The following is a 20,431-nucleotide window of genomic DNA, read 5'->3' on the forward strand; positions in this document are numbered from 1 at the left end:
TCTATATTTTGGTAATGGTATCATCACCTAAGCAAAATGTGAAGGAAAAAACATAAATACATAGCTTTGAAAAGCCAAATCCCATTCAAACTATGTAATACAGTTAATAAAGGAAATAAACATTTCAGAGGGAGAAATTTTAACAGCTTTAACTTTTTCTTCCAACTTTTGACCACTCATTTTCCCCCCTTTTTAAAAATAGGCCAGCACATTTGCAAGTATAATTGCATTTTTGAGTAATCAAGCTGACTCTACGTCAATGAAATTTTTTCAAGGGAACAAGCAACCCAAGTACTTACCACCCTCTTCTTTCTGAAAGTCCTTTCCATAGGGGATCAGTGCGTACCATTCGTTCAATCAGCTTCTTCCAAAGCATTCCTTCTGAGATCACTCGCTGCCATTCTTTACATACCAGCTCTGCTGCACACAGAGACCTGGCATCCAGGTACGAAAGAATGTTTTCTGCTATGTGATCTAAGCCTTGCTCTACAAAACAGAAAAGGGAATGAAGGAATGGGAAGAGAGATAGAAAGGTACCAGCCATCATTTCCTTAAAGATAAGAGGAATAAAGAAATCCTGAACCAAGTAAAATATTTTAGTCATATCAAAAGTTCTACAGATACTCAAATCCATGAGTACATAAACATATACACTTCTTTTTGGTTCTGATTTTTTACGATAAAACAATTGATAGCAACTCTTCTCTGTGTGTAAAAACTGACCTTGGACAGTTCTGTATTTGTCAAATATTATGATAAGACTTTTCATTTTCTTTTATATAACTCTCACAGCAATCCTATGGGGCAATGACGCCCCAAATTTGACAGATGAAGCACAGAGAGGTAAAGAACTGAAGATTTTATACTCCCTTGGCTTTACTACTGGAACTCAGATTTCTTGCTTCAAAGTTTGTGTTCATTCCCATCTTACTCACTGTCTCTCATAACAAATCATATCCCCATTAATCCATACCCGGTGTGAATCCCTGGGAGGTCAGAAGACAAAAAAGACAAAACACCGACTCATCTTGAGAAACTTACGAAAAGTTAAATGGCAATCCAAGAATTAAAGTCGATTGTGCTTAAATGTATTTTTGTCAATCTTTTCATCTCCCTTTCGTGAGTATCCATTTTCTGTTCCTAAACAGATGGGGACAATCCTCAAAAGCAACAGCCCCTTGTCTACAAATCCTAGAATCTTAGAGGTCATTGGCTTCAACCTCCCATGATACAAGGATACTCTCAAAGAAAACCACTTTCAGCCTCTGCCTGACATTCACAATGGGAAGATGATCAACATGGCCACCACTGCTGCCACCTGTAAACTCCCATCCTGTGGCGGTAAGTATGTCTTCTATAGTTGCAAGAAATAAAGCTTCTCCCCAAGCTTATTCTGTGTAGGGACAAGAACACAGAACTTATCATCAGAAAATTCCCATTTCAAGTCCCAGGTTCACCACTTACTAGTTCTATGACATGAAACAAACACTGAAACATCCCTGTGCCTTGAATTTTTGTGCCCTAACATACAAAATGGTAATCACCAGTAACAACTGTCCTTTCTTACACTGTCAGAATCAAATTCAACAGTTTTACAAAAACATTTTATAGACAATAAAGCACTCTACAAGGTTAATATCTGTTCTCTTTTCTCAAAATAATTAGAAGTAGTATAATAGCACTAAACTTGGTTGTTGAAAGGCCAGATGTAGGTAAATTATTAAACTTTCAGAGTCTCAGTTTCCTCATCTGTATAAGATTAGGATAATAATCTCTACTTGATTCTGAAAATATCAAAATGAGATGATGCATGAAAAATGCTTTACAAACTAAAGTTCCTTCAATTCTAAGAATGACTATTATTATACCATTGGTTATAAGTTCCAGGTCCTTCATATACCAAAATTCTCTTACTCTGGACTAGATCAAAGACCCAAGCTATGGTCTAAGAATAAAGACTACACTGGGACCACTGTCCTTTCCTGCATGTCATTTATATTACAGTTAATGTGGTCAAAGGCTGCACTGCCTTCATCTGATAGTCATATCACAGAAGACACCTAAGATGGCAGTAAGTTAGAATAAAATCCCAGGCCTCTCCCCCAAAAACATCTATTAAAACAATTTTCCCGAATGCTCTATTTGTACAGCTAGTTGGAAAGGTGGGGGGCAGCTTTGTGTGGTTTATATTTATCCCTACTATAATTCACCTTCAAAGCTTTGTCTGACCCATCCATTTCAGTTTCTAGAATTCTGATTTTTGTCACACCCAGAAGAGTGGGTATTCCACACCAGACCTGCATGATGGGCTAAAGTACTAAGGCAAACATGTTAAACCATGTTGGCAAACATGTTAAACGGGTCAGAACCAAGGACAGCACCCATGACACTAGCTATTAGTACCTATTATTATAATATTTCCCTCCAAGCTAACACTGATGCACTCATCAATATGCCCAGGGCACCCACACTGCGCCATCCGGTCTGTAGTCATCTATATGTGCCATTGCCCAGCCCATATCTCTCTATTCTGTCCTCAGAAGCATTTGGAAAAACCAGCTGATGATGATACTACCATCTATTTACATCATTCTTCAGACCTACCTACTAGCCTGGTAACTTTATCCAAAAAGGAAATAAGGTGAGTATGGTATGGCTGCTTTCATGTTCCCGTGCTGCAGTTTACTACACTAGCTGCTTGGTTACCCTTTTAAACATACCTAGTTCATGTTCATTATAGAAAATTTATAAAGTATAGATGAGCAAAAATTTTTAAATCCCTAAACCCCATTTCCCAGAGATGGGAACCACTTTTCACATTCTGTATACACCCTTCTAGGTTTACACAACCATACACAATCTTTTCAGAGGCTGATTAGCCTTTGAAACTCATCTAAGAATTCTGCTAAAGTACAACATCAAATTTAATAGCTAAATCCCCCAAAAACACCTTCTCCAATTCTTAAAACCAGGAGGTCTGCTCATCAATCATCTCTGGTGCTATCATGCAAGACTACCATGTGCAACTGTACAAGCTGTACAGGGCACAATTGTACCCAATAGTTCTGCATACTGGTTTTCAGTTACTTCACAATGTTCTACAATTTGAAAAATCACAACCACAGGTTTTGCCACTATCCAGGCATACAATGTATTTAGGCCTGCTTGTTTATAGGAGCTATGTGATTGCTAAATATCTTCATATCTTTCTCAAATACAACTTTGCTAACCTTTGTTTTAAAGCCATTATTCTTGGGTTGGGGGGTGGTGGGATTAGGTTAATGGGAGTGAAAATATGTTGTTTCTTTCTATTATCACTATACTATCTATTCTAAGCACACTATCCCTTCATTCTTTATAATCTTGCTCCAAATAGTTAATTATTTTGTTTTCAACTCTTTCAATTTACTTCAACATTTTGGACAATTTTACATTATTTGGAGTTTGGTCTTCTCGGTACCATTCTTAAAGGTTTCACAGGGACTCACTCTATCACCCAAGTAGGAGTACAGTGGCACAATCATGGCTCACTGCCACCTCAAACTCCTGGGTTCAAGCAATCCTCCCACCTCAACCTCCCAAGTAACTAAGACTACAGGCACATGCCCCCACACCCAGCTAATTTTTTTATCATTTGTAGAGATGAGGTCTCACTATATTGCCCGGGATGGTCTCCAACTCCTGGGCTCAAGCAATCCTCCTGCCTTGGCCTTGAAAGTGCTGGGATTACATGCGTGAGCCACTGCGCCTGGCTGCCTTTCTTCCATCTTCTATGTTTACTTAAAATCAGGGAAATCCAAGGATAATCACATGGGGTTCTACTTGTGCCTCTCCATCACTAGGACTGACAAATTATTCATCAGAATTTCAAACTGCAGAATCCGTCAGCCTTCTTTTATCATATTTTCGTTCAGTCTCTAGCCGTGGACTAACAGACTTAGCTCTTTCAATCTTTCTAAGGCTGGGGTACTTATCTATCTTCCTTTTCTGGTTTCTACACTTAATATTAGAACATAGCTATTTACAGTGTCTCACTCTGTTGCCCAGGCTGGAGTGCAGTGACATGATCATGGCTCACTACAGCCTTGACCTTCCAGAATCAAGTGATCCTCCTGCCTCAGCCTCCCTAGTAGCTGAGACTACAAGTGTGCACTACCATGCCAGGCTAATGTTTTTTAAAAAAATTTTTAGTAGAGACAGGATCTCACTATGTTGCCCAGGCTGAGAACACAGCCATGTTTAAAGTAATATAAACTTCACATCATTAACCCAAATCCTCCTAATTGGTTATAAACACATCTCAAACTAATTCCCCTCTAGAACCCTCTGCTCTCTGACAGGTGAAACAAACGGCAAGACAAGGATGCATTAGGGGCTGCATGGTGGCTCACACTTGTAATCCTAGAACTTTGGGAGGCCGAGATGGGCGGATCGCTTGAGTCCAGGAGTTTGAGACCGGCCTGGCCAACATGGCAAAACTCCATCTCTACTAAATATACAAAAATTAGCCATGGTGGTACACGCCTGTAATCCCAGCTACTTGGGAGGATGAGGCACGAGAATCACTTGAACCTAGGAGGTGGAGGTTGCAGTAAGTGGAGATCACGCCACTGCACTCTAGCCTGGGTTACAGTGCAAGACTCTGTCTTTTTTAAAAAAAAATAAAAAGAATGCATTAGGTACTCGCCTTTTCAAACCTCAAAGGCTGCAACATCCCCATCATCTGTGATGGGAAAGCAGCACCCAAACCTTAAACCTATTGGGTGGTCTATAAGCCTGTGTGGTTGTATCTGACTCAACTCAGGGTTACTGATTTTCAAAACAACAGCAACAAGAAAAGATTCCCCCAATCTTCTCCTGACCTACAAAATCAGAATCTCTAGACGGTAAGGCCCAGGAATCTGGACTTTTTTTTTTTTTTTTTTTTAATGGAGACAGATTCTCACTCTTGTCGCCAGTATGGAGTGCAGCGGTGGGATCTCAGCTCACTGCAACCTCCAGCTCCTGGGTTCAAGCGATTCTCCTGCCTCAGCCTCCCAAGTAGCTGGGACTACAGGCACACACCACCATGTCCAGCTAATTTTTGTATTTTTAGTACAGACGGGGTTTCACCATGTTGGCCAGGATAGTCTCGATCTCTTGACCTCATGATCCGCCCAACTTGGCCTCCCAAAGTGCTGGGATTACAGGTGTGAGCCACCGTGCCCAGCCAGGAATCTGTATTTTTAAGAAGTGCCACTAGATAATGCTGAAATATTGGGAACTATTGGTTTATAGCAATGATATCCCTTTTAGTCCTCTTTGATTCCCCCATCAATTGCTCACAACTAGGCTATCAATGAGTTTTTACAGAAATAAATCCCTTACTAATACTTCTTTCTTCCTCTTTCAAATGCCATCACTCCAATTAAGCAACATCTCAGTGATATCTATGAGATTTGACCTATTTCCTTTGTCTGATACTTTCAATGCATTTCCTCCTTCTATGAGGCAGCATGTTTTAGTCTTGTGAAAAACACACTGCCTGAAAGTCAGATAAACTAGGTTGAATCTCAGTGCTGTCAACTGCTAGTTGTGTGACCTTAAGCAGATCAGTTTTCCTTTTAGGATCTCAGTCTTCCATAATATCAGAATGATATTAAATGTCTGAAATAAATTACATCGTATAATCTTCACAATAATCTTCTGAGATAGGTATTCTACATACCCTCATTTTACATAGAGGGAATCTCACAGTCTTGTTGCAAAAGTTAATAAGACAGCATACGTAAGGAGCTGGGTAAATAAGAAGTTTACCCAAGAAATATCAGTCTTTGTTCTCCTCTCCCCCAAATCCTCTCAGCAGATATCAATGGACAAGGCCGATACACAATATTCTTCTCGTTACCTTCTGCAGAAAAAATACTACGCATCTCCTCCAGCAAAAAGCTAAGCCCCCTTCTATTTTCTTGGTATAAGTCTCATGGCCCCTTAAATGTTTTGAGAAGAACAGGAATCACACAATCTCTATTCAGGTACCTTAGAGTGGCCACCCTCAGGAGCCATGCAGAGCATGTAACTTTCTGGTTTCAAGCCTATTCAGGACAAAGAGGTTACTGAATAAGACGGTCCATTTGCCTGGGCTAAAAAGTGCTTTGAGGTGTTAAAACTAGCATTTTCTGAAGTACCTATGTCTGGCTCTCATTACTCTATCATGCTGAGACTCCCCCATCTCTCACCACCACCCCCTCTTCCTAAGGCAACAAGAGGACACATTACAGCCTCAGAAAATTGAGGCCATAATACTTCGCACACAGTGCTGAAGACATGCTGCTGTTGCTAATTACAGGAACCAGATGAAAGTCTGGAAAAACTTCAATAATAAATTAAAACAATTAAAAGGCACAAATTTCAAAGCTCAATATGTAAATAACACTGTATCAAAATGAAACTCAAATGTCAATTAAATGCCCTTGACTACAACCAGTTTTAACACAGCTGCTTAGATCATACAATTACAGAAACTTTTATTATTTTAGAAATGCATTTCAAAGAGCAGCTGCAAAGAAACTTCCTTTCCCACCCACCCGTGCTATCCCTTCCCCCTCCCTAGTCACAAAGCTAGTTGTAAAATCTGAAGTTCTAAACGTTTTAAAAGAAAACAATGCAATTGCTAACAGCAACAGTCCCTCAACGGATGCCTTTCACTTGGAAAACACCAACCTAAGGTTTCAGACAGAAATGAAGTGAAAAGAAGCTCAGGTCACAAAGTCTAACATCTTTTTTCCATAAAACACCCAGGAAACAAAACAACAAAGTGACACACACCTATATGATGTCAGAATGAATCAATTTGGAAATCAGTGGGTAAATAATTAAAATTTTCTAGCAATAAATCTGACTACCTCTGGACAAGCAGGTGTTTCCTGCCTCTCTGGGCTTTTTTTTAAGCTGCCATCCTCAGAGTACCCAATAGATGCCAGGCATATTATAATATATTATCATTAATCCTCACAATACCCATAAAGTATTACTATTATTCCCACACAGATGAGGAAACTGAGGCTCCAAAAAGTGGAACCACACAGCTGTAAAGTGTAAGGGCTAGGATTCAAACCAAGGGCCTGTGTGACTCCAGCACCCATGCTTTTTCCTGTCATGCTGCTCTGGCAGTGTACCCAACCTAAAGCTTCATCTATGCTCTGTTTCTTCCACATCTCCTAGGACCTTTAATCTAATCTCTGTCACATTTATGGTCCATAATGGCTTATCATCCTTTCTTGGGGATAAGACAATTGAATAAACCAGGGCCAGAAAGCCAAGTGTTTCAAAACTCTTAATTGCTTAGACACCTCAACAAACAGATCACCAATGCTTATCATCCTTTTTGAAGTACAATCTGTCCCTGCTTTACATGGTATGAATTTTCCCATTAACAACAGTTCTTACAAACCGCAAACTCAGCCTGCAGAAATTGACATTGCAGACTAAACATTTACTATGATTTTTAGAAAGGCATATCATAATTATCACTTTTTCCACTGAGCCAAAAGGAGCCAGAGACCACAAACATTTTCCATTTTCCCTATACTGACAGGTATGATATTCACAGCAAGCATTTAAAAGCTAAAATTATAATTTTTACAGAATTAATGGTTTTCACAATCAAATGAAGTCGTAAGTTGACTGTTAATTTCAATAGTGTAAAACCTCAAACTCAAGATGATGTACAGTAAAAATGAAACACCAAACTAGTATAATAAGTTGCTCCACACATTATTAAATCTAAGTATGAACATGGACACGGACCTGTTTCTCCTGTGATGCTCTTAAGGCAGAGTCTGTGTTAAGGAACTAATGCCATGTTTAATCTAGGTCTACTAGATACTAACTAACACAATCAACTTGGCCAGCTTGTCCTCAGCTATTAGATTCATATGTATGATATATACTGACATATGTATATATGTTCAGATCAAGTCCTGTTAAAACAAATAGCATTTTAACTAAAGTATTTCCATTTCCCAGCCAATGGTCCATTCATTTCATGTAGTATTCAATACCACAAAATTCCACTTTAACAGAGATATGGACAATGCCTTAACATTCGCTGTAATGAAAACTGAATTGTATGCAATTATACTAACCATATTTATATACATAACACATGTTCATCTGTTCTGCTTCTTCTCCAAGGCTGTATACTCCCTAAGAGATGGGGTTGCCTCTGAACTATACTCTGAAAAATCAAGAGAATTTCAACAGTGCCACCTTGTGGCTACTCTGCAAATATAAGGTGAGTTCCCTGGCACTCTAAGACGTTTGAGAAGCAAATTACAGGGAAGAAAATAAAACCAAAACGGTGGAAGACAAACAATAAATTGAATTGCTTGAGAAAAATGAAGGCATCCTCTCCTCAGTTAAAATCACTTATGAGGGATAAATACAATCACCAACTTAAAAAGCGACTCTGTCTTTTCTTGGTGTGAGATGCAGCCTGTTTCCACAGGTTTCTGGGTTTGAGTTCTGTACATATAGAGAAGCTGCATCATATGTACACGCCTCACCTTACTTCCATTCCCCTGTAATTCTCTCTCACGCAATCAAAAGCATGTCTCCATCTCCCCCTCCCTGGATCCCTCCCTCATCATTAAAAGTGAGAATTATTGAACTGAGTTGTAATCCTTACATTCAGTACTTGGGGCCAATTTAAGAAATTTTCCTTAGCCTTTGTACTAATTTTTGAACCAACCCCTACCATCATTCACGTCACCACCACTATAATCAAGATGTGTGATTCTGGGCATCTCACCCAATTAACTTCTCCTTGGCTTCCTAATCTACACAATGAAAAACAGGACTAAGTGATGGCTAAGATCCCCTTCAGCAATTAAATAGTATGATTCTAGAAACAGAGGATTTACGTTTTGCTTTTCTAGAGATTCTAATGGAAGAAATGAGCAAGTCATGCTACATTTCAGCATAAAAAGAACGGCAGTGTCAAATTTTTCTAAGCTAACTCTCAAATATCCTTACAACTCCCATTGTAGAAGGTAAACTTACATGTTTTGGAAGAGAGATTAGAAATCAGAAGCTGGTTTATCAATTTGCAGCCTCAGGTTTCAGGCCTCAGGCCTGAGCCCGGGTCTTGTTTGCTGTGGAAGTACTTAGAACACAGAGTCCTAATGTTCTATAAATCACAGATAGGCTAAGGGAGGAGCTACTCTTTAAGAAGCTATCCTGTAGCTCTAACAAGGGCTAGGGTTGTGGTAATCGTACTGGCTCATTCCTGGCTACTTCTAGGCTTATTTTGACATGGCAATTTTAACCACACACTACACTGGCCACATCAGAGGAAAACATTCTGGCCAGCATTCTCTATAGGAGTGAAATCTCTGTATCTTACCTAGCCAAATTTAAATTGAGAACTTTTTTAAAAAATATAGAAACAGAAAAAAATTCATGATTAATCATATTCAAAGGGGAGTTCAGCACAGTGGTGCATGCCTGTAGTACCAGCTACTCAGGAGGCTGAGGCTGGACTATCACTTGAGCCCAGGAGCTCAAGGCCAGCCTGGCCCACACAGCAAGATGCCCTTCATTGGGAAAAACAAAAAGGTGGTACAGAATACAACAAATTTTAAATTATTTTTTAAAAATCAAAGGGAAATAAATAGGTGGAACACAGTGAAACCATTCTGCAGGAGACTCTTAAGGCAGATATATGTCATTATACATTTGACCAAACCCACAAAATGAATGACAGCAAGAGTAAACCCTAATGTAACCTATGAATTTGGGGTAATAATGATGTGACAGCTTAGGTTCATGAATTGTAACAAATGTACTGCTCTGCTGTGCAATGCTGACAGTGGGGCAGGCTGAGGGAACGGGTTATGTGAATATGGGAATTCTCTGCATTTTCCCTTCGATTTTGATCTGAACCTCAAACTGCTCTAAAAATATAAAGTCTACTTTTAAAAATCAAAGTAAATTTAACCAGATGTGTGTGTGTGCGCGTGTATACACCTATGTGTGTATGAGACATATATGGGAAGACAGTAGTGAGGGAGAGGATGCAGAAACAGCTTTTGAGAAATATAATAAAGACATGCTACCAGTTTTCCCAATATATTTTTGCCATTCCTTAAGTGCCACTTCAGATACAAACGAATGTCCTAAACTTTTGGGACACTTCCCAAACATACAAACTACGTTTGAAGGGAAAAGAGTACCAGTTTTTTGAAAATTACACACAAAGGCAAAGTGCAGACTCTAAACTACATCAAAATAAAAAGTATATCCACTAACTCATTCAACAGACCAAATGAAGCAACAGTTATGACCAATAATGAACACCATTTTTTTTTTTTTTTTGAGACAGAGTCTCGCTCTTGTCACCCAGGCTGGAGTGCAGTGGTACGATCTCAGCTCACTGCAAGCTCCACCTCCCAGGTTCAAGCTATCTCCCGCCTCACCCTCCTGAGTAGCTGGGATTACAGGCATCCGCCACTACCCCCGGCTAATTTTTGTACTTTTAGTAAAGACAGGGTTTCACCATGTTGGCCAGGCTGGTATCGAACTGCTGACCTCAGGTGATCCACCTGCCTTGGCCTCCCAAAGTGCTGGGATTACAGGTGTTGAGCCACTGCGCCCGGCCAATAATGAACACTATTAAAGATACTGCCTATGTTTCCTAGATAGATACTAAATTATAATTCCTCAAGTTCCATATATTAAAGTTATGTGTCCCAAAGAAATGCTGCCTCACACGGTACTCATTCAATCATTTCATAAATATCCACCTAGGTCCTTGGGCCGGGCATTCTTCAACTACTCAGCTTTTGAAAAGACAAGTACAGTTACCTGGTAAAGCGGTAATAAAGTCCCGCTGCAACATGGGCTTCAGGTAAGAGTTAATATGTCCATGCTGATAATGACACATTCGTGAAATAAGATGTTCCACAAATTCCACTTGATCTGATTCAGACCACTGGTCAAAATATTTAATACACAAGTCTTTTTCTTTTTGATAGTTTCCTTCTGATGGCCTCTTTCTGGAGACGATCACAGATGATGTTCCATTACTTATCTATTTTAGAAAAACAAAAAAAAAATTAGTTTAACAAGGAAAGAAACCTAATTAATATTTCATTAGAAATATTTTCCACCCTGTGTATTTAATCTTAAAATGCCACTTTTACCCTAAAGCCAAACTCATTCCTTTATTAATTCATTCAGGAATTAAAAATGTATTCAGGGTCTGTGTCCTCAAATTAGTCACTACAGGAAATGCCAAAATTATAGCTATTTCTAAAAGGCACCTTAAATTATCATTTTCCAATGCTTACTACAAAATGATGCTCCAAAGATATATACCAGGTATCTCTATACATGGGATATTTATAAATTAACGTCTCCAAAGATAGCTAATGCTGGAGATAACCATCTTAGAGAAACTGCTCAACTTGGCAAAGTGGCAACTGATTGATTATTAACAGTTTGTTTTACTTCCTCAAAGTTGAAAGTTAATGCTACATACATCTACGCTAATGGTTCTCAAACTTGAGCTAGCATCAGAATAACAGGAGGAATTGTTAAACACACAGATTGCTGGGTCCCACCCTATAGGTTTTGGTTTTATTAGTCTGGAGTGGAGCCCATGAATTTGTATTTCTAACAAGTTTCCCAGCAATGCTGATGCCGCTGGTCCACAGACTACACTTTAGGGACCACATGTTGAGAACCACAGGTCTATATAACAAAGATAAGCTGTGTTGTGTTGAAACCTGAAAGCAATTCAATCCAAAAAGCTTCATTTTACCCAACAGTTTCAATCTCCTCCATACTGTTTCCCAGGGCTACTAATCCGGCAAAACAGTTTAGACTTTCCCATCCTTCTTCTGATTACCTTCCCAGAAAGTGACCCAAGGTAAATAAACCATGTATACCTGAAAAGTTCTGCATCTTACGTAGGTGGTTTATGGACAACTCACAGACTCTTATACTAACAATGCATTTCTCATCAAATCTTCCTACAAGTCCTTACATAAAATCAGTATATATTTTTTAAAACTGAAACTACATACACTGCATCTGGACAGTAACATTAAAAATAATCTCAATCACTAGACTCAAACCACAACTACTATGAAGTACAGTAACCTCCCTGTCTAAAAACAAAATAACCTCAATACTTTTGTCAAACATTTGTCAAGCTATCTGTCAACCACTCTTCTGACAGCCTCCTCATACATAATACCAGAAAAAATAACACAAAAGATAATTCTAAGAACTGAAGAGTTGAATTACAAATACCTATTAATTCCATTAGGAACTTATCTCAGGAGTCTTACATGGAATGAACCAAGAGCTTTCACTATCAGTATGTCCCCTAACTTAAAGTGGACTAAATCCATCCCAGAGAAAACATCCTTTATAAATATCCAAAGAACTCTTCAGTCTTCCTTGACAAAAAATCGTGTCTGAAGTTCTTACGTCCATATTTAGAGGTATAAGATGGGAAGGCATGTATCTTCCACTCAATTTATCTTACCGCCCCATTGTCGAGGAATGTTTCTTCCCTTGTATCTTGGGTGAGGAAAAAGCTCACTGACACCAGGTACCACCAGGGGGAAGCATTGAACAAGGATTTTGAAATTTTGCTTATACTAAGACATTTGAGTCTTAACAGATCCAAAAAGTAAGTTCAAAATAGAGATGAAAAGTCTTTGCTGTGATGAATATTGGCAAGAATAAGGGGCATCTAAGTTGCTTTAAGCATAAGGATGTCCACCACAATATAACAAGGAAAAGTTAGAAATAACTGCCCAATTACAGGCAACTATTTAAAACAAATTCTAACACATCACCATTAAGAGCTATAATGTAAGCCACTAAAATTAGCATATAAAGTAAGATTTTGACCAGGCATGGTGTCTCACGCCTGTAATTCCAGCACTTTGGGAGGCCAAGTTGGCTGGATCACTTAAGGTCAGGAGTTCGAGACCACTCTGGCCAACATGGTGAAACCCTGTCTCTACTAAAAATATAAAAAGAATTAGCCAGGCATAGTGGCGGGCGCCTGTAATCCCAGCTACTCAGGAGGCTGAGGCAGGAGAAATGCTTGAACCTGGGAGGCGGAGGGTGCAGTGAGCTGAGGTCGCATCACTGCACTCCAGCCTGGGGTGCACAGCAAGACTGCGTCAAAAAAAAAAAAAAAAGAATATTTTTATAGCAACAGAACATGCTTATGAAATAATATCAAGAAACAAAAGGCAAGATCCAGGATTTTATAAAACATATGATCACAGTAATTCATGACAAGGGGAACACACCATGACAGAGTAAAGGATATACATCAAAATCTCAAAAGTGCCTTATCTTAAGAAAGAAAACTACATATGTTTTCCTTCCCCCTTTATTTCTATATTTGATTCCAAATAACTTGCCAAAATAATGGTTCATAACAGGTTAAATATAATGATAACAACTTGCATTTGTGTACTGCTTTATAATTTACAAAGTACTTTCACAGCCATTAATTCATTTGATAAGCAAAAGTTTTATTTTATTTACAGACAAGTTCCTAATCATCTGGCCTCCCTAGAGTGTTTGTATAACTATTAACTAGTTGACTGAAAGATAAATGAAGGAAAAACTGAAAGCTAAAGTGTGAAGAACCACTGCCAATTGAAAAATCATAGTAAATGAAGAGCATCCCACTGCAAAATAATAAACGTGGAGGGTACAAAACTCAGTCTGTACACAGTGTTAAGAAGAAAATAACGGCATGTGCACTATTCTATGCACATTTTCAATATGCTATTTCCAACCACGTGCTCAGCCCAGCAAGCTCTTCCTAGCATTGTTTTTCTTTGCTTCATTTCCTCTTAAATGTGTTGGGTGCACTTTGTTCCTGCAACTAATCTATCTTTTCAGTTTCAAATCAAATGAACCCAGAGAATTTATTTTTACATTATTATCTTCAGATTTAGATTTGTTTTGCTTTTAATCGTGTCTTCATGAAGGGGAAAGCCATGTGTACCAGCATGGTTGATAAAACACCACATCGTGAAACTTTGCTTGCTCCCCAAACCCCCAACCACACACACATACACACACATACACACACACACACACACACACACGACCTGGGAAATTGGGAAGAAAACTGGCAAACCTTAAACTAGAGCCAAGGGAGAAGGAGACGAGCTTAAAAGGAAAAGGCAAACTAATGGAAATGGGAGAGAGGAGTAAAGGTTGAGAGCAAAAGCAGAAAAGGCCATCCATGTATATACTGGTGTGTGGCATGGTGCCATTCTGGTGACAAAGGATGCCATCACTGTCCATCTTTGGCTTAGGCAGAGGCCACAGACAGAACATTTTAGGCTACAGCCACTTCAGAATCTTTGTGGAAACTCCAAAATTATTCAGCATATTTGTAATGACAATTCCCTATGGAATGAAGATAAATTAGGGTGGATTCTGAAACTAGCAAAACCGCACAAAAGGAAACAAAAATGCTTGGCTCTTGATTCCACTGAGGACATTAACTGAGGGAGCATCCTAGCTACAGTCAGTTGCTATCTAATCTGTGCGCCGTCATTCCTACCTGCCAAAGAGTATTTTTCTTTGGGGACTCATCTTCATTTTGATCTTCCATAACTGAAGTGTTCTAGGGGGGGAAAAACAGGTTATTTGAATTATACCAAGTTTTGCAAATCCTAAATAACTACAAGAAATAATTTTGAAAACCCAAACTAGAGTGTACCAATACAAACCCAAGAACTATTTGGCTTTGTGGCTAACACATGCCATTTTGGGTCAAGGGAGATATGCTCATCTTTCATAAATCAATAAAGTTAGTGGTTAGACAAAAGCAAGCATAAAGTCATTATTTACAAAGGTTGGGTGTGCTTAGAAAAAAAGGCTAAATTGTGGGAGTAAAGCTGAAGCTCAACCTCAGTCGTCACTGTTTTTGTACTTGTGACAAGAAATTCCAAAGACCCATGAAGTTTCCGATGATTGCCCAAAACATTTACTAGAAGGTCTGCTATTCAGTAATGCACCCCAAGGAATCCGCAATTAGAAGTAGCAAAGCCTTGGAAGCCCCCCTTGCCTTCGTCTTTCCTCCCTTGACAGCCTTGTTTTTCTGGAATGGCTTTGCAATCTCCGCTAGCAAGCATAGTGGGTGCCCCAACCTTCTCCTTGAAGAGGAGGATGCTGTTAGCCAGTAACAATCTGGCTTGCCTTGGGAATGCATTAGCTTTTGATTTTTGTGTTTACTGCACAAAGAGGTACTGTGTAATTATTCTTTCTGGTGACCCAGTCGCTCAATAGATGCCCATTAACTAGAGATTATACATGATTGGATTTTCCCTTTTGAAGCTCCCACCTAATGGCTAAATGGAAACTTAATGAGAAGGGGAAGTGGGCTAGTTGTGCTCTGAAAGGAGTAACAACTCATTTATGGATAGCAGTCTCTCTAAATTCCTTCCAAAACCTAAAATTATAAGACTGGGGTATAAAATTTAAACAACATTTCTCTCAATAGTATTATTCCAAAGGATATTATACATCTATTTAAGGTATCAGTGTTTACAAGATCTTGTTTGTTGTCTTTAGGGAATAAGCCTCTCTCAAATTTTCCCTATTTTTTCCTTTATGTTCTACAAGTCCTAAAATGTTTGGACTATTTATACAGTATTTCCAAACAATCCATTTGAAAATACCAATGTAGGTAATGATGTAAGAATCACCACTGAACACTAGCCACTCTACAGCTCACAAAACTGGCTCTGATCAGGAATGCAGTATGACGGAATAGGAAAGTCAAAGGCTTTGAAGCCAAAGAGAAGTTGGATTCCTGATTTGGTCACTCATTCAATGTGTGTGTGTGTGTGTGCGTGTGTGTGTGAGCCTGAGCAAGTTCTTTTACCCTGGGAACAAATACAAACACACAGAGTTGTTGTGGGGATGGAGACTGCCCTACACAATGCTTAGTGCATAATGGGTATTCCAAAAAACATTACTTCACTCTCCGATTTGAAGATGCTACTTTTCACTGCGGCATTATTCACAATAGCAAAGACTTGGAACCAACCCAAATGTCCATCAATGATAGACTAGATTAAGAAAATGTAGCACAAACACACCATGGAATACTATGCAGCCATAAAAAATGATGAGTTCATGTCCTTTGTAGGGACATGGATGAAGCTGGAAACCATCATTCTCAGCAAACTATCACAAGGACAAAAAACCAAACACTGCATGTTCTCACTCATAGGTGGGAATTGAACAATGAGAACACTGGAGACACAGGAAGGGGAACGTCACACACTGGGGCCTGTCGTGGGGTGGGGGGAGGTGGGGGGATAGCATTAGGAGATATACCTAATGTAAATGACAAGTTAATGGGTGCAGCATACCAACATGGCGCATGTATACATATGTAACAAACCTGCACGTTGTGTACATGTACCCTAGAACTTAAAAGTATAATTTAAAAAAAAAAATGAGGAAAAAAAAAAAAAGAAGATGCTACTTTTCCCGTGTTATCTTCTTACGCTTTTCTAATTTCAGAGATTTTGACAGGATGCTCCAGATGGCTGCCTATGGGGAAAACCGGGCTTTCTCAGTAAAATCTTATAAACCCCACAGCATCAAGGTCCACAATGAGGGAGAGGGACAGGAGGGTGGGGCTCTATGTAAAAACCAGCCATGAGCTAGAGAGGAAGGCAGTGTGTCCAAGAGTCCAAAACAGGACTGGAGTGGTGAAAGCAGTAAGTAATTCTGAATGGGATGAAGAACAAGGAAACAAAGGTAGTATTTATGGAGGTCTCTCCATGTAATCTTTTCATTGCTATCTTGAAGGGACCTAAGGGTAACTAAAGCAAGCAGGTTTCCTCAGGGGAATAAAGAAAGGGGGAGCAGTGACTCAGTACAGCATCCCCTGAGTTTGGCAGTTACAAAGCCGTCTTGCAAGGCCACAATGTCTAGGTTCTAAGAGTGGTAAGGAGAACAAATGGCTGGAAACATGAAAGGTGGAGCACAGAAAGGAATGAGGAATTAAGTGGAAGAGATGGGAAGTCAGTCCCCACCCCATGTCTCCAGGTACTGCAGAGGAAACATATGAGGGATGTATATATGGTTTTGTTTTGTTTTCTGTTTTTTGTGGTGGTTTTTTTTTTTTTTAATACGGAGTCTCGCTCTGTCGCCAGGCTGGAGTGCAATGGTGCGATCTCAACTCACTGCAACCTCCGCCTCCCGGCTTCAAGCGACTCTCCTGCCTCAGCCTCCTGAGTAGCTGGGACTACAGGCACACACCACCATGCCCAGCTAATTTTTGTATTTTTAGTAGAGACAGGGTTTCATCATGTTGGCCAGGATGGTCTCGATCTCTTGAACTCGTGATCCGCTCGCCTCAGCCTCCCAAAGTGTTGGGATTACAGGCATGAGCCACCGCACCCAGCCAAGAGATATATATATGTTTTAAACTAAAAGCTTTTGAAATATAGGAGCCAGAATCCTCCAGAGCTATTGTGACCTAAACCACCTTAATATTTTCTTTACTTAAGATGGAAACACAAGAAATGTCAGACGTCCCTGTACACTATACATGAAACAACTCTTCACAGTGAGAAAATTTCACTCTTCATTTATTCCAAAACAGAGAAATGATGTTTACTTATATGGTTGATAAGGAAACAACCCCCTGAAGAAAACAGCAGCTATTGTCTTAAGGCTTCATAAAGGAGGCTAGACATACAATTTAATAAAATTTAATAAAACCATGGGGGCTGCAATAGTTCTCCCATCCCACATACTTTTCAACTTCTTTTATAAAGGTTTCAGGAGAAGACACCAAAGGGAAAATGCTGCTCTCAAGCTACACTGACCAGAGGATCCAGAGGATTCCAGGCAATGCAAAAAATGTCTGGAGAAAAAAGCATCCAAGCCTCTAATTAGGTTTAGAAATTAGAGAAATGCTATACACATCCTTGCACTCTAGACTCTCTCTCTCTCTCTCTCTGTGTGTGTGTAAATATATATATTCTATTCAGAGATATATTTTATATATATATCTGTCTCTCAGAAGTTACAATACACTCCATTAAGATACAAAAGGTTCTATAATGTACTATTATTTTAAAATTAGGTTAAATTCATTTAATCCAACTTTCCCAAGTTTGTTGGACATGGACAGCCCCCATTTTATAATAATATCTATTAATAATAGCTCAGCACATATTGGCAAACACTGGACTAGAGTAACAGCCTGGCGTAATTCCTTCCTCTCTCTTCACCAAATGCTTTTGGGAGACAAAGGAAACACCCACTTTGTTAAATACAATACAGTCCTCTCCTGTTCCCCATCATCTTTCTCAGCCTGCTACAGGTTGAGCATCCCACATGCAAAAATCCTAATTCCAAAAGTATAATGCAGATATTCTAAAATCTGTACATTTCCAAAATCAGAAACACTTTTGGTCCCAAGCAGATAAGGGATACTCAATCCGTACACAGGGTCGCAGGAATAAGTGGTGATGGCAAGAATAGAAAATTATCTTATGGAAGCTATAATTTTTTTAATCACTTTGAATTTTATTCCTTAAAGGCAAGAGACAAAAGGTCACAGGTTCAAGGGTGAGGTAAGAAAAAACAATGAGCTTCCCAAGAGAAAAGAAAGGTCATTTCCTACATCCAAACTCTTATGTGAAACCATGGCCAATCTGAGAGTTGAAATCCTCTTTAAGTCTCCAACACTTATGAGAAGGAAAAGTTATTTGAAATACCAACCAGTTTACTTTCTACCCTTCTCATCATTTCCTTCCTTTTATGTCTACCAAGGAGCATCACATGTAAATAGATTACAATGCAGACCCTCCTATTATTCTGATACTACTACCAATCAAAGATATAATCTAGGAAGAAGAAGCTAGACTCTCAGGCAGATCAATTTTAGTACTATTGCCATTTTGAGATGGATATTTCTTTGTTGTGGGGCTGCTGTGTGCATTATAGAAGGTTAGCAGCATCCTTGGCCAGTGCCTGTGCCAGGAGCATTCCACACCCTCTGAACTGTGAGAATCAAAAATGTCTCCAGATTGCCAAATGTCCCAGGGAAGGGGGCTAAATCACTCTCTCCACTTGAAAACCAGTGCTCTAGGGATGTGGGCTCCTAAACTTGACACCGTGGGAGAATACTACTATCTCAGGCCTGGCCCTTCTTTCTCCTTGGCATCTTTCCTTGGCCCGTGTGACAGTCTGTGATGCTCTTCACATACATCCTGACCTCGCCATGGTAGGGTAATTCACGAAGTATGTTGATATCTAAATTCAGGGCTATGTCCTGCTTGCCATTAAATACATATTTGGAAAACCATGGTTATCATGGTTATCAGTGATTCTTTACTAGAGGTCCGTGGACTTGGGGCATGAATGAGGACTATAAATAACAGGAAGCCATATATATACAGCTGACCATGGAGCAGATGGAGCCTAGGCATACGTTTTCCTTTCAAGTTCTCCAAGTAATTCTGATCTATCTCTGCTCAAAAATCATTGCTATGGCAAAATGATGCAGCCCATGTGGTAGCACCAACCTAAGTAAGCAAGCTGCACTGATGGTATCATGACAGACTCCATCCCAATATGTGATATTTCATAACTACCAAATACCACAATACTCTAATGCCTGTTCCTGGGTGTCCTTTGCAAGTAAAAATTATGAAACCAGTCATTCACTGGATATTAAAAACATGACCAACTATATACTTTATCAAGTAGCTCCAAAGAAGAATAGAGAAAATAATTGTTATTTAATGATTGCCTATGATGGTCAGGCATTGTGATAGAAACTTTATATAAATTACCTTTAACGACGACCTTGTATGATAGCACCTATATCCTGTTTTACACATCGGGAGAACCATAGCTCAGAAACGTTACACAACTTGCCTTGGGTCATGCATCAAAAAGTATCAAGATTCAAAGCTAGACTCTGTAAGACACTACCTTCCCAGTTAGACTGCATATATATTATAGCTATTTGCAGCACAATGAAGATCCTAATCTTGTTTCAAAGACACTCTTCCCACCATCACAAAGGAAACACAGGCTGGGCACAGTGGCTCATGCCTGTAATCCCAGCACTTTGGGAGGCTGAAGTGGGCAGATCACTTGAAGCCAGGAGTTCGAGACCATCCTGGCCAACATGGTGAAACCCCATCTCTACTAAAAATACAAAAATTAGCCAGGCATGGTGGCACATGCCTGTAGTCTCAGCTACTTGGGAGGCTGAGGCAGAAGAATCTCTTGAACCTAGGAGGCAGAGGTTGCAGTGAGGGAAGATCGCACCACTGCACTCCAGTCTGGGCAACAGAGAAAGACTCTGTCTCAAAAAAACAAAAAAAAAGAAAAGAAGAGAAAACACAGGCAGAGTTAC

At 39.4% G+C, this 20,431-nt stretch overlaps 1 protein-coding gene across 7 annotated transcripts in view; it reads right to left on the minus strand.

Annotated features, from left to right (window-relative positions):
- FBXW11 (F-box and WD repeat domain containing 11) overlaps window positions 1–20,431 on the minus strand; it is a 148,052-nt gene that overhangs the window by 38,100 nt on the left and 89,521 nt on the right. For 4 of the 7 annotated variants that reach the window (XM_054488684.2, XM_054488679.2, XM_063665371.1 and 1 more), the window contains 3 exons: window positions 14,594–14,656; window positions 10,846–11,071; window positions 300–486 (listed from right to left, as the gene is read on the minus strand). In XM_054488684.2, the coding sequence (XP_054344659.1) occupies window positions 300–486; window positions 10,846–11,071; window positions 14,594–14,656 (476 nt within the window). The remainder of the gene's footprint in view (window positions 1–299; window positions 487–10,845; window positions 11,072–14,593; window positions 14,657–20,431) is intronic. The other 3 variants (XM_054488686.2, XM_054488681.2, XM_063665370.1) reach the window with 1 other exon arrangement.

The sequence above is a fragment of the Pongo pygmaeus genome, chromosome 4 (genome assembly GCF_028885625.2).
Source record: "Pongo pygmaeus isolate AG05252 chromosome 4, NHGRI_mPonPyg2-v2.0_pri, whole genome shotgun sequence".
Lineage (NCBI taxonomy): Eukaryota > Metazoa > Chordata > Mammalia > Primates > Hominidae > Pongo > Pongo pygmaeus.